This window comes from Calypte anna, chromosome 2 (assembly GCF_003957555.1).
Source record: "Calypte anna isolate BGI_N300 chromosome 2, bCalAnn1_v1.p, whole genome shotgun sequence".
NCBI lineage: Eukaryota > Metazoa > Chordata > Aves > Apodiformes > Trochilidae > Calypte > Calypte anna.
The window spans coordinates 69,298,409-69,312,015 of NC_044245.1; the positions used below are offsets into that span (position 1 = coordinate 69,298,409).

The following is a 13,607-nucleotide window of genomic DNA, read 5'->3' on the forward strand; positions in this document are numbered from 1 at the left end:
GTACCACATCCAGGCTCTTTTGAAATATCTCCAGACACAGAGAATCCACCACTTCCCTGGGCAGCCCATTCCAATGCCTGATCACCCTCTTCATAAAGAAATTCTTTCTAATATCCAATCTAAACCTCCCCTGGCACAACTTGAGACCATGCCCTCTTGTCTTGCTGAGAGCTGCCTGGGATAAGAGACGAACCTCTACCTGGCTACACCCTCCTTTCAGGGAATTGTAGAGAGTGATGAGGTCTCCCCTGAGCCTCCTCTTCTCCAGGCTGAACAGCCTCAGCTCCCTCAGCCTCTCCTCATAGGATCTGTGCTCGAGTCCCTTCACCAGCCTGGTTGCCCTCCTTTGGACCCGCTCCAGCACCTCAATCTCCTTCCTGAACTGAGGGGCCCAGAACTGGACACAGTACTCGAGGTGTGGCCTCACCAGCGCTGAGTACAGGGGCAGAATCACTTCCTTAGACCTGCTGGCCACGCTGTTCCTGATACAGGCCAGGATGCCATTGACCTTCTTGGCTACCTGGGCACACTGCTGGCTCATGTTCAGCTTCCTGTCAATCCAATTACCAGCATGAAATCAACCCATACTGAAAAATCATCAATGTAAAGAGTACAAGCCCATATTTTGAACTGGAATTACATTTGTGTGTTTATTTTCACTTTGAATCTGACTGGTATATATGCCATACAAGGTTTCAAGAGTTTCATATGTGCCTTTCTTTTATAATGTGTTATGGTTTTGAGTGTGTGCAGTTTTTGTGCCTGGGATAGCCAGCTTATTTTCTTTTTTCATAAGTTTATTAGACAGTACTATGTTTAGCTCTGTTCTTAAGAAATGTTTCTGCTGTGGATCTGAAACAGCTGTTTACTATTATTTAGCTAAATGAACATGAGAAGTGTAAAAGCCAAACAACAGTTAGTGGTGCTACAAGCTACAAAGATTGGCCAAATAGACAGGAAAATGAAGAAAGGGTACCCAAAAATGTAGACACTCTTTGTGGTATATTCTAGCTTCTGCAAGATCCTGTTTAGTAAGAGAAACTCTGTTTTCAAAGGGGACCAAACTGGCCAAAGAAGAGATGCTCTTGGTTTTGCAGTGCCGCATAGAAATAGTGAGAGGAAATAATGAGTTGGTGCAACCAGAATGGTAGAACCAGAGTTTCACAATGCCCAATTTATTGACCTGAAGTGTATCGACCTCTGAGAAATGGTCATAAAAAGTGTTTTGATGAAACCAGTCATTTTCCTCTGGCATACCAATGAATTAATTTTGGTCCTTTCTGAAGCCATCTTTCATTCCCATCTTACTCAGTATAGATGTGAGGTTCTATCTTTCTGCCTGTTTGATTGTTGTAATCCTATACCTGTACTCCTCTCTGAGTGGATCATTTCAGCATTTCTTGAAGATCAGTTCTTTTACATACAGTAAGAAGCAGCTCAGTTTACAATCTATGCTACACCAAGTACAGTAACAAATTTTTACTCTGCAGAAATCCTATTAAGCTATGTCCTCCAGAAGAAAATGAGACCAAATATCACATCAGTTGTGATAGATCTTTAAAGGATTGGACTACAAATAACATCTTAAAAGGGGTTTTCTTATGCTGGTTACTAGGGATAAAGTAAACCCCTTAAATTTCATTGCAGTTCTAAAGAAGGGTTTTTTAGTGTATCCTTGTCTTGAATACTAACTACACCAGCACTGTAAAGTTTGTTGCCTCGAGTGGATGAGAATTGGTCTTTGTTTCTCCCTAGAAGAGATTCAGCCTCACTGTTACTAGTTGTTGCCTTCCAATTCTTCTTGTTTTGTTTTGTGTTTTTTTTTTTAAACAGATTTTTTACTTCCTCATGCAAATGCTTGTCTTTCTGAAGCCTTTCATTACTTCTCTATCCAGACAATAACTTCTCTGTATTTATACTTTCCTTATTGTTCATGACCTTCACTTGTTTGCTTTTCCACACCTAAACAATAAACTTCTAAGTAAACATGACTCAATAGCAAACAACTTGGCTTCACCAAGTTAGGTCCTGGATTACAGACAGATGAACCCTGAACTACAGGTTACAGGAAGGGAGGTCAGTGATTTTAGAAGCAGCACTTTGTATAGGGAAGAAGATGAAGGTATACTTTGCTGGGTGGAGTTGTACTTTAAAATAAAATACCTCTTGTAGAGGTGGAGTGAGTTGTAATTATGGCTGGAATTTTCCTGAGGGTAGATATCTTGACAAGTACCTCCCTCCTGATTCCAAGATTCAAATCTTGTTACCTTAGATACTGTTCTCTGACATGTGGTTACTGGGTACCACAATGGCTACAAAACTTTTGTGCTATTTCTCAAGGCCACAGGAAAGCACAACTGCTGCCCTCCCAAGCCAACAGTGGGAACTGACGCTGCTGCTGCACCATTGCTTGTTCACTATTGTACACAAGCGGAAGGCAAATTTGGGAGCTGCTCTTCTGAGCAGTTCAACTCTAGTCCAACTTTTTTATTTCTAGTGTGTTGAGACAGGAAAAAACAAATCTCCTGAGTAGGTCCCAGGAGGAGTGATAGTGCAGTAAGCAGGGGTCAAAAATGGGAAACTGAATGAATCACAGAACTGTCATAGTTGGAAAAGACCTCACCGCATCAAACTGTCAATATTCCCTATGAATAAAACAGAGATATATATCAATATCTGTATCACCCACTAGAGCATGTCATGAAGTGCCTTGTCTATATGTTTATTAAAAATTCGAGGCATAGTGACTCCACCACCTCCCTGGGCAACCCATTTCAGTGCCTGACTAATCTTTCACTAAACAAATTCTTCCTCATCTCTAGTCTACACCTCCCTCAACAAAACTTCAGGCCATTCCCTCTAGTCCTATCACTGCTCTCTTGAGAGAAGAGGCCAGCACCTACATCCCTGCAACCTCCTTTCAGGTAGTTGTAGAGAGTGATAAGGTCTCCTCCCTCCCCTTAGCTTCCTCTTCTCCAAAGTTATCATTCCTAATACCCTCAGCTTCTTCTCACAGGACTTGTTCTCCAGACCCTTCACCAGCTTGGTTGCCCTTCTCTGGAGTCACTTAATACCCTTTTTGTAGTGAGGGGCCCAGAACTGAACATGGTACTCAAGGTGCAGTCTCACTCAGTACATTGGTACGATCATTTCCCTTCTCTTGCTGGCCACACTATTCCTGATACAAGCCAGGATGCTGTTGGTCTTCTTGGCCACCGGGCACAGTGTTGGCTCACATTCAGCTGGCTGTCTACTAGCACCCCCACATCCTTTTCCACCAGGCAGTTTTCCAGCCACTCTTCCCCAAGCCTGTAACATTGTGTGTTGTGCAGTACAGCTGCATGTTGTGACCAAGATACAGGACATGTTGCTTGGCCTTGTTAAGCCTCATTGTGTTGATGTTGGCCCATTGGTCCACCAGTCCAGCCTGTCAGCGTCCCTTTGCAGAGCCTTCCTACCCTCAAGCAGATCAGCTCTCCCTCTCAACGTGGTGTCAGCTGCAAACTTACTGAGGAAGCACTCAATAGATGAGCCCTGGGGTACCTCACTCATGACTGGTTGCCAGCTGGTTTTAACTCTGTTGACTCTCTGGGCCCTATCATGTAGCCAGTTTCTAACTCTACAAAGAGTATATGTGTCTATGCCATGACTTACCCAGTTCTCCAGGAGAACGCTGTGAGAGATGGTGTGAAAGCCTTTATGAAAGTCCAGGCAGACAACATCCACAGCATTCCCCTCATCCACTAGAAGGGTCACTTGGTCAAAGGAGATCGGGTTTGTCAAGCAGGACCTGCACTTCCTGAACCCATGCTGTCTGGGCCTGATTCCCTGGCTGTCCTGCACTTGTCATGTGAGTGCACTCAAGATAACTCTTCATAATTTTTCCAGGTAACCAGGTTAGGCTGACCAGCCTGCAGTTCCTCTGATCCTCATGCCAGCCCTTTTTGTAGGTGGGTGTCACACTGGCAAACCTCCAGTCATCTGGAACCTCTCCTGTGTTTAAAATGAGCAGTTCAACTGCCTTGCTAATTACAGTTTAATTTGACGTGGTATGTTTAGTAAATGCTTAGGATATCATGCTGAATAACAGTACTTCTGAGACTGCTTGAAGCATAGTGGAAATAAGACACCAAGTCTGTCATTTTTGTCTATGGAAATCATGAGCTGGTTGATTTGGAATGGCAGAAATTGAAACATGATCCAGCGAGGTACTTTATGCAATACCCTAAGAGAAGGAGGTAAATCTTTGTCCTGAATAGCACAAACATAACACCAAGTTCATTTATTGGGTAAAAGCCATATCATGGTAAAATTATGAAGTTACTGGTGTTTCTGTCACTACCGTATCTTTGCTGAGATGCACTTAGAAGTTATGTAATCCACCATGAATCATTATGTAAATCATACACTGACCAATGATACAGGTAGCAAGGAAACCATGCAGATGTTAGCCAGGAAACAGGTATAATGTTAAAATAAAAAGAGGAAGCAGATTTGAATTCTAGAAGTTTCACGTTGCATATCAATAAAATGCAGCAAGAAGCATGTTGCTCATAGTTTTCTTGACATTTTTCCTGGTTTGAACTCTCAGCAACCATAACCCACAAAGTTTAGAGAAATGAGGAAAAAAAAATGCAAAGTGATTAGAAGTCAGCAATTAAATGTTAAGGGATGGACCATTTTCCCTTCATTCCTCTTTGTTTCATGAAGCTACAAGGGCAGAAGAGAATTGATGTAAAGCATGTGTATAAAGACAGGGGAAGGTGATGGACCTTTTGAGATTTTTCTAGGTTTGTATTAAATTTTGTTAAACATTCTTCAAATTTTAAATGAACATAAAGAAACTGCATTGTAACATAAATGCAGATTTCCCAGTGAGGAAAACAGAGCATATAGATTTCTAAAAGTTTTTTATTTTTTTCTTTCAGAGATTTTTTTCCCTCTCTGGGAGATGCAAGGGAGTGAACTGCATTTCTCTTAAAATCAGCATTCAGCATGGGGCTAGATGATGGCCTATGTGCAGCAAGGTTTTGCAGCTCCACCTTACTCTTGAACAGCAAAGCCAGCAAAACTCTGTATTCTGTTTTCCATGGAGGATTATCTCATGAAGGCAATGGAAAAGAGTAGTAGAGGAATGATCTTTGAAAATGGTCTCTGTTTGCTGCCTTACTTGGAGGAGGAAGAAAAATGATGTACACTTTCAGTACATATGGCTACATGGCTTTAAGGAGGAGCTTTTAACTCTGCAGTTCACTGTTTTTCATCAAACAGTGAACCTTGAGTGTTGTCTGGGGGAAAGTAAAAACTCATTCTAGGGGAGAGCAGAATCTGCCAAAAAAGAGGATGGTCTTGGATTTGTTGTGTCTGATGAAGAAGTGAAAAGGGTGATCAACCTTAAATTTCAGAGCCCGGCTCCCAGGTGGACTTGTTAGTGCAATAATTACAGCAGTAGAAGCAGCTGCCTCGGTGCCTTCCTCATCAACTGCAACAAAGGACTTGTGAAAAACCTTGGAGATCTGCACATTGCCCTTCTCAACCATTGCACTGAAATCAGCATTGCTGCTGAAGGCACTGTGCATCCCCATGCTGTTCAGATTATCGCTGAGGTCATATCTCTCCTCCATTTTGAACTTAGGTAGATACAGATCCACAAGAGTTTGAGTCATCTTCTTGGAATCAGTCCATTCAGACAGCTTCTCATACGTCAGTTCTCTTTCCAGCTATCATTTAAGAAAGAGAAAGAATTTGATGTTTGCAAGGAAAAGAACAATTTCTTAGCTATGAGTGAATCAATTTTATGTCAATTTAATTAACCAAAGGGGTTTTAAATGGCAAATTTAACATTTAGCTGAAAGCACAAAATAAAAAAATTTGTTTTACTGATGATCAGAGGCAGACTGTGCAACAAACATTTGAGTCTTAATACTGCAGGGTTTTGAGTACCACCTCTGCCAAATTCATTGCAAAAGAAAAACAGGGCACTCAGCACCTGCAGCTGTTATCCCCTGAGGTAGTTCATTTCTCCTTTGAAGGAAATTACTGGGAGATTGCCAGCTCTGCGGGGGCTGGTTTGGTGCAGTTCAGTAGAAACAGGTGTTAATATTGCTCATATTGCCTGAGCAATTTTACAACAAACTGCTCCCAGCAAAAGATTTCACTGCTACTCTGTGTCCTGCACACCGTGTCTCAGCTCAAATAACGAGCAATGAATGCAATCCTTGATATCATAAATGCTGAGAATGTACCGATCTTGCAATTTTAGTAACTAGAGTAGCAGACCTCATTATTGTAGTAAATGCAATCTCAACAAAATCCTAGGTTTTAAGACAGCAAATTAATGTGTATGTGGCACAAACATCATGAGAACAAGATAGTGAGTAAAATTCCAGGCCATGGAGAAGAGGTGTAGGTTCCATGCAAGTTACCTCTGACTACTTTTACAGTACTGCCCCTCATGGATGTGCAGCGAAGGGAGATTTAAGCCCTTAGAGTAGGGTTGTTTAAGAACTAAGCATCTGATTATGTACAGTATTTACTCTCTTCAATTTTTACAAAACTAAGGGCATTCAATGTGAAGGAACTTTCTTGGGATGTGAAGAACAGGGTTAGATGGGTATTAAAATAAATTAATTCAGCTAGGAGATCAAACAGGATATCCTCAGAGGGGGAGATCTGCCCACCTTTTGTGTTTTTTTTTAATGACTGGGTGGTGGTACAAAATGGATGTAGCACACTTTTTTACCTGTTCGAGACCTGTAGTGCTGTCTTTGATGTCATCAGGAAGGAGGATGAACATACTGAGTTCATGTTTCACATACGGCAACTCAATAATTTTGAAATTCATTGTTTCCATGATGAGAACTGAAAACGTATCTCTCATATACATCATCTTCACAGGCTTGGTCTTGTTCTGTAAAATATTTCTTTGCAAGTTAGAAATCATTCCTGGAAAGGAGGAATGACAATGACCCAGTGCAGTGGAGGGAGAGGAAACTTTTGTAAGCAGCTTTCACAACAGTGATTTGTTGTTCATTTTGTCCTGACTGGACAATATTGCGTATCTTGACGTTTGCCCCAGAATATTTTGTTGGGGGATTAACTGACTGATTTTCTCTTCTTCCCAGAAAACACACAGCCCACGGAAGAGAGAGGAAGCTAGTTAAAAATGTCTGCAAGGATTAGGGGGATGGGGCATCGACATGACATGACCTTACAACACTACAGCAGAGAAACAGCTATGGTTTCAAAGGACAAGTGCTGTGCAGTTTTTCTGTGATCATCTTTCTCTGGCAATAAAAACTAACTAGCTCATTGCTCTTTATGTCACAACCTTTAAGAGAGGATAACACTAATGTCTGAGCAAAGGGTTTCATGATGAGGGGAGTTACCTTTATAGAAGTATTTAACCTCCCTTAAAATTTAGGTCCCTTTATTCAGTGAAGCAGCCAATGCATAATTGCTAATCAAAAGGCAGAAGTTACAGTTGGTGGAAATTGCCCAGAGCTCTTGCCTTTTGATGTGAATTTATTGACATCTCTTCTGGAAACATGACATTAATGTTTCTTCTAGTCTTGCTCATCCATGCACTCATTAAGGGTACTCTGCTGCAGCTCCTATATTTGCCCCTAAGTAGGCTGCGCTGCACAAGAGGCCCAGGTACCAAATTCACCAATGACATGGCAAGTAATTTCTGTCCATGAGGCTTGGACTCTAAAAAGCATGCTCTTACAGTCTAGCCCTTTTACCAATGTTTTACAAAATGGTCTTAAGTGTCTCTAGTGCTTTTGGAAACAGTAGCTGTTATCTGGAGCTCATGAACATTTACCTGAGCAGCATCTTAATGTTGCAGTGAGCTGAGCACTGACACATTTTGCTTTAACCAGCTTTTTACAGAGAGTCTAGTTACCAAAGGGATGCCTAAAAGACTTACAAAAGATTTCAGCAGTAGCTGTTGTCACCAGGCTGTTTCATGTAAGAAGGATATTGGAGGAGCTTACCTTGCTCAGTCGGAAGGGTTGCAGATCTGTTTTTCCTGCCTGAAATTTTGTTTGCCATTCTGCCTTGAAGTAAATGGCATTTACCAGGATCAGCTGGGTGTATTTTGCCACATCTTGTGAACTCAGCAAATTCTGGATTTTGCCTTTTAGAATGAAAAGAATCGGGCTTTATTTCAGCCTAGCACAGTGAGGACATGTTTTGATTGTTTTTCTCTCAGTTCAACTCCTTAACGAAAAATTCCATGCACAGTGCCTTACTCCCTAAAATATTCCCCTAGCATAAATCAGTCTGTTTACAGTTTCCAAAGCTGTTTGTCACCTAGTTCTCCTGCCTAGCTGAAAGGCATTGACTCCTTTCCAAGGTAACTGGCAAAGCTCCATAGCAAACAGCTGGAAATAGCCATATGATGCCTCTCCAGCTGGTTATGCCAGGTGAAAGGAGCCCAGCACCTCTGACCAGTGCAGGATGGTAAAGATAGGAAGGCATCCCCACCACCTTGGAGCACACCAGTAGGCAGAGGTGTTTTCACCCCCTGTTTGCTCCGCCTGTGGTACGTGGGTGCACTGCAGCTGAGGACCAGCTAAAGCAGAGCACACCGGAGTCGGTGGCAGTGTCACCAAGGAGCTCACTGAGATCTGGATCAGTTATTTGAAGCTGCTTAAGTGCTGCTCTTTCTCTGTAAGCTCAGCTTACCCTTGGTTTGTTTTTGAACCCAAGCGTTGATTTCCTTTCTGGATTGTTCTGGTGCTGTCTTAAAGTTAACTTTCTGTGGCTCTGCTTTGTAGTAGTTCTTACTGAGCTGTATGTATCTCTGAAAAAATAGGGATAAAAAACAAACAAAACAACCAAATAAAGAAATAACTTCTAGACTATGTTGGATTTTCTAGTCCCAAAGAGAATTTGTTAGCTCTTGAACTTCTTGAGAGGTTTCTAGACATAGAGGACTGCAGGACCTTTCTTGTTACTCTCTGTTGGATTGTGAGTTAAGAGTTACATAACCAAAAGACAGAAAAAATCCATTCTTTTGTTCGGAGAAGCAAGTAAGGCTGTGCATATCCAATGCGTGTGCTTATTTTAACATCTCATTTACAGTTGCATTGAGGGTTCCAATAATAAAGCCTGCATGAAATGGAACCCCTACATTACAAAAGGCAATGCTTCCTTAAATACTTTGAGCACACCAACTGGTATTTCCTATTTAAGTTCATCACTGAAATCCAGGGCTCTTCATTTGCAGTATTCAGGGTCAGCTTGAAACCTGTTCTATTAATGGCAAATAATTAAAATGAGAAATGCTTTTTGTACCTTCTCTTACTCCTCTCTGAGGTGTAACTTACAGGCAGTAATGGGAAATTTTTTTCCACATAGATGCGGTTGGCACTTCTCAGTGAGTAGGTGCTTCTGGGTTTGTTAATGGCAGTAAGGAGCATTTTGAAGCCAGAATGGGTGTCTTCAGCTTGCTTGTGCTCTGGGTCCTTGGAAAGAGAAAACATACATTCAGCAATTGCATTTTTCCATTAAGTTTTCAAAGCATGCTAAAAGTTATGTGCGTGGGACAGGGATTTGGGTTCCTATTTTTTTTTTCCAAGTTTACCATCACTGCAATTTGCAGGTCTCTGTTTATGACTGGTTTATACATATAACAAATCTTCCAGACTATCCCAGTGACTTCTTCCAGCTTCTGAGAGTCTTGAGTGAAAGGAACTGAGCTTAAACTTGATGAATTATCTTGGGTTTTGTACTTCAAAGAGGGGTACAGACAAGAAATACTGGACTCCCAAAGCTGTATCTGGACATACTGACTCTGGAGATTCTTTAACTTAGGATTTCAGTTGTGATAGATACCATTTTCCTTCTCTTTGGTTGTCCCCGAGATTGTCTGGTCCCAGAAAAAGAGCCTTCATTCCCTGCTGCTTGAGTGAAGTGAAGAACCTGCAGGCAGAGTTTACAAAGTTAAGAAACAGACATGAAGGAACCAGTGTAGCTTAAAGAAAAATGCACATCAGATGGTTGTCTTGCTTTGCTCCATGTGATAGTTCATTGTGCAGTGTGCTGCTTTGGTACCTGGTCAAAGGGATGCTGAAGCTGTGATACATGTCAGTCCCATACAGGAACAATGAGCAGCACTGTTCCCTTCCCAAAGCATCAATGCAGTGCTCCTGTCTGCACACTGAAAAGCTGAACTCCCCTCCCACAGCTGTTGCTCTCAAGAATAACAAAGCATTTGTGCATTGTGGGGTGTATTTGTGGGGTGATGCTGCCCACGATGATGGTACAGAGGGACCTGAAAGGGAGTGCGGTGACACAGAGGAGAGTGCCAGGCAATGCTGAGCACTACAGCTCCCTTTAAGCCCCTGAGCCAGCAGTGTGACCATGCAGCATTAGAGCATGGATTGAGTTGGGCCATGTGGAGCTATGAAAACCCTCCTTATTTTTCTGCTGGACTGCCAGGAGGTTAAGGGAAGCGTAGATCAAGATAGAAACATTGTGGCCAGGGGAGAAAGGAGGGTGTTGGGGTCTGCAAGCCTTCTGCCACTTAGTTAGGAGCTACTGGCATCAGCTGTTTGTGTTTCACAGGGAGTATCCCCTCTGTGGCCATATCACAGGATCACAGGATAAAGTAGAATCTGTAGGATAATTTAGAAGAAGTCAGGTTCAGAGACCTTTGTGCTCAGCAAATGATACTGACAAGGCATTTTCTTTTAGTGGAGAAGTGAGGAACCTGATCTAAAATTAATAAAATGTGTCATTCACTTGTTACATTCTCTGGTCTGCCTCGGTACCTTGTCATTGAGATGACAGGTTTTCCTATTTAACTCTAGATTTTGCAGCCAGTACAGTAGCTAGGTATTATATGGAATATATGCTTCATAGCACAAACCTACCTCTGCCATCTCTGTTGCTGTATTGCTGTTTGCACCCAGGTATGTCAGAGCCAGAGCAGATGATATACTCCAAGGGGAAAAGAAAATGTTTTTGCCCTTGTTGGTCTCATTCAGCTTGTTGAAAAGATCAACTGTAAACTTGCCAACAGATGCTGACACCAGTTCCATTGCTGCAGCCTGGAAGGAGGCAACAGACAGCACAGCTACTATTTGAATGCTTAAAATGATGTATGCAGTGCAAGTTAGTGAGAAATGTTATGTGTTCAACATGCTGCATTGGTACCCACTAAAACCAACAGCCTAGTTGCATGCTGTATATTCCACACAGATACTGTTTGCCACCGGTTCGGAGCAGCAATATATTTTAGGTTTTCTGTTGTTCAAATACTATTTTCCTGGAATTGGAAGTATGTCCTCTTTTATGAAGCTTTGTATCCTCTTTGTATTTCTTTCTGCCTTTGGTTTTCAGAAATGTGAAGATTTGAAAGCTACAGGGTTGGGTTTTTTTATTTGTTTCTTTTTATTTTTGTCCTTAACTAATGATTTGTTGAAATAATGTTCCCAGGGGAATTTAAAGTAACTACTAATTTACTATATAGGTTCACAACACACCTGAGTTTCCCACTAATCTTGGATCTGTATATAATCAAGAGCTGATACTGAGGAAGTATTCAGGCGTAATTCTTAGGCTCATGTGCTTTTCCCAGCCAGCCACCTATTCTGAGAAGTTTCATTTAAGGCAAAACTGTTATTTGCATTTAGCTGGAGTTTTATTAATTATTTTTACCTCCCACCCCTTCTATGTGTTCCAGCAATTTTATTTTCCCCAGAAATGGGCAGATTCTTTGAGGTTAGGAGTATTCCAGACTTTAAAATATCTGCACAGTTGTTTTCCAGTCAAGAGACCAGAAAAATTATTATTATTATTATTATTATTATTATTATTATTATTATTATTATTACTATTACTATTATTATTATTATTATTTATATCTATGGAATGGAGTTATGGGGCAATCTCTGTAGTCTAGAGAGATTTATCAAGTGTTTAGTTGCCACACCACTACAGTTCCTCTGGCAGTCATTGTGCTGTCAGTACTGCAGAGCTATTTTCTTTCCTTGGAGAACATGACCAAGAGAGCATCAGGATAGAAACTTCTGTCTTCCACAAATGAATTCTCCTCTGAGTCCCTGGACTGATAATGGGCAGTGCTGCGCCTTTGCAGAATGAAAATAGGCAGTTCCTTCATTCCTGAAGTATGTTAGTCATTCGTCAAACTCAAGAATTTAATTAATAAGACAGCCACTGCCCTAATTTTTTTTCTTTTTTTCTGATGAGTCCAGCCCTGAATTATCAGTTTTCCTTAGCCTCACAATTTTTTTTTTAGGGGTTGACATCTAGAAAAACATGAGGCAAGAATAATGCACTATACCACTGGTATGTTATAATTCACCTATACAGTAACACAAGACACAGATCACTTTTTAAAAGCATCAGAAAAGTTAGTTAAATTGGTTTAAATATTTACCTCTGATCCTGTGAGAGAGAAGAGTCAAATCTTGCCCTGAGTCAGGATCTGTGTGTGTTAAGCAATGAATACATTTAGAAATATAGTACTGCTTGCACCTCCCTTTCCTTCTCCCCTACATCCAGGTTGTTTTCATCTACCCAAAGCTCCTTTCTACCAAATCCTCAAAAGATCTTACACAACATCATCCTCTTTGTTGACCTTGTCACTTTTCAGTTTTAGATATTTCTTAAGGACAATAAGAATTATAATCTCAGCTTGATTGTTACACCACAGTAGTCTATTGATAGTTCACCCATTCAAGTGGTCTTCTGGTGTTGTGGAGACAACTGCTCAGTCATTTAAAGTAAATGACTCTAATAAAAAAGTTACCCAACTTGAATGCTTGTTTTCATTTTGTGGGTATAAGCAGATACTCTAGGCCTGAGTACTCCTTTTCTGCTTTGTGCAGCTGTGACTCCTGGGTTCCTTAATAAGCTTTGTCAGCGTAAAATGTTGAGAGCTTAAGGGCTGAATTAGACTCTGAGAGTCCATTTTGAGACAGAAGATAATTCAGAGTATAGGCAGAGGCAAAGCCACAAAGGACCATTCAGAGTAAGGAGTAGACACTCCTCTGGCTGTGTTGGTAGAGAAATATAATTGCAACCCTGGCTGGGAATCATTTGAGAGAAAACTTACAAAACACTAAGGTAGTGCACAGCACTTGCATGTAGTGAGGGAGAGCAAGGACTGAAACAACAAAAATAAAATGGAGCAAAAGAGAGTCAGGCTGCTGTTGGGTGATGGATGAAGGAGAAGGTAATGGCAAGAGCTCTAAGAAATCAGGGGAACAGGGAAGTGGAGGAAAGGAAGGAAGCTGTACTATGGGCTAAACATTTTACTGCAAGCCTGATTACAGGAACAGTGTGGGTCAAGTCTTTAAAAAAGTGCAGAAAACAGTGTTGTGCAAGGTAATGAAGAAATACCAGAAGTTGAACAAGTGTTAGTTTTAGTACAATGAATACTAAAAAAATAAAATAAAATAAGGATAATTCAGGATAGAATAGCTGAATGGTTAGGTAGAGGGGAAAACCCAGTCCAAGAAATTCCAAATCTAATGAATTATGCTGAGGGTGAGCAAGCTAGCTCCCTTTTTTAGTCAAGATGCAAGTATGCTAGGTAGGAGGAGAAAGGGAGGTAGCAAGGCAGAACAGGT

At 41.2% G+C, this 13,607-nt stretch overlaps 1 protein-coding gene across 1 annotated transcript; it reads right to left on the reverse strand.

The window, feature by feature from the left end:
- Positions 1–4,290: 4,290 nt before the first annotated feature.
- On the reverse strand, positions 4,291–13,140 carry LOC103527407 (heterochromatin-associated protein MENT). Its single transcript, XM_008492596.2, has 9 exons — positions 13,091–13,140; positions 12,413–12,460; positions 10,884–11,060; positions 9,844–9,930; positions 9,336–9,473; positions 8,692–8,809; positions 7,998–8,140; positions 6,743–6,910; positions 4,291–5,720 (listed from the first exon to the last, which is right to left on the reverse strand). The coding sequence occupies exons 3-9, from the start codon at positions 11,049–11,051 to the stop codon at positions 5,307–5,309; spliced, it is 1,236 nt and encodes a 411-aa protein (XP_008490818.2). The 5' UTR covers positions 11,052–11,060; positions 12,413–12,460; positions 13,091–13,140; the 3' UTR covers positions 4,291–5,306.
- Positions 13,141–13,607: the final 467 nt, after the last annotated feature.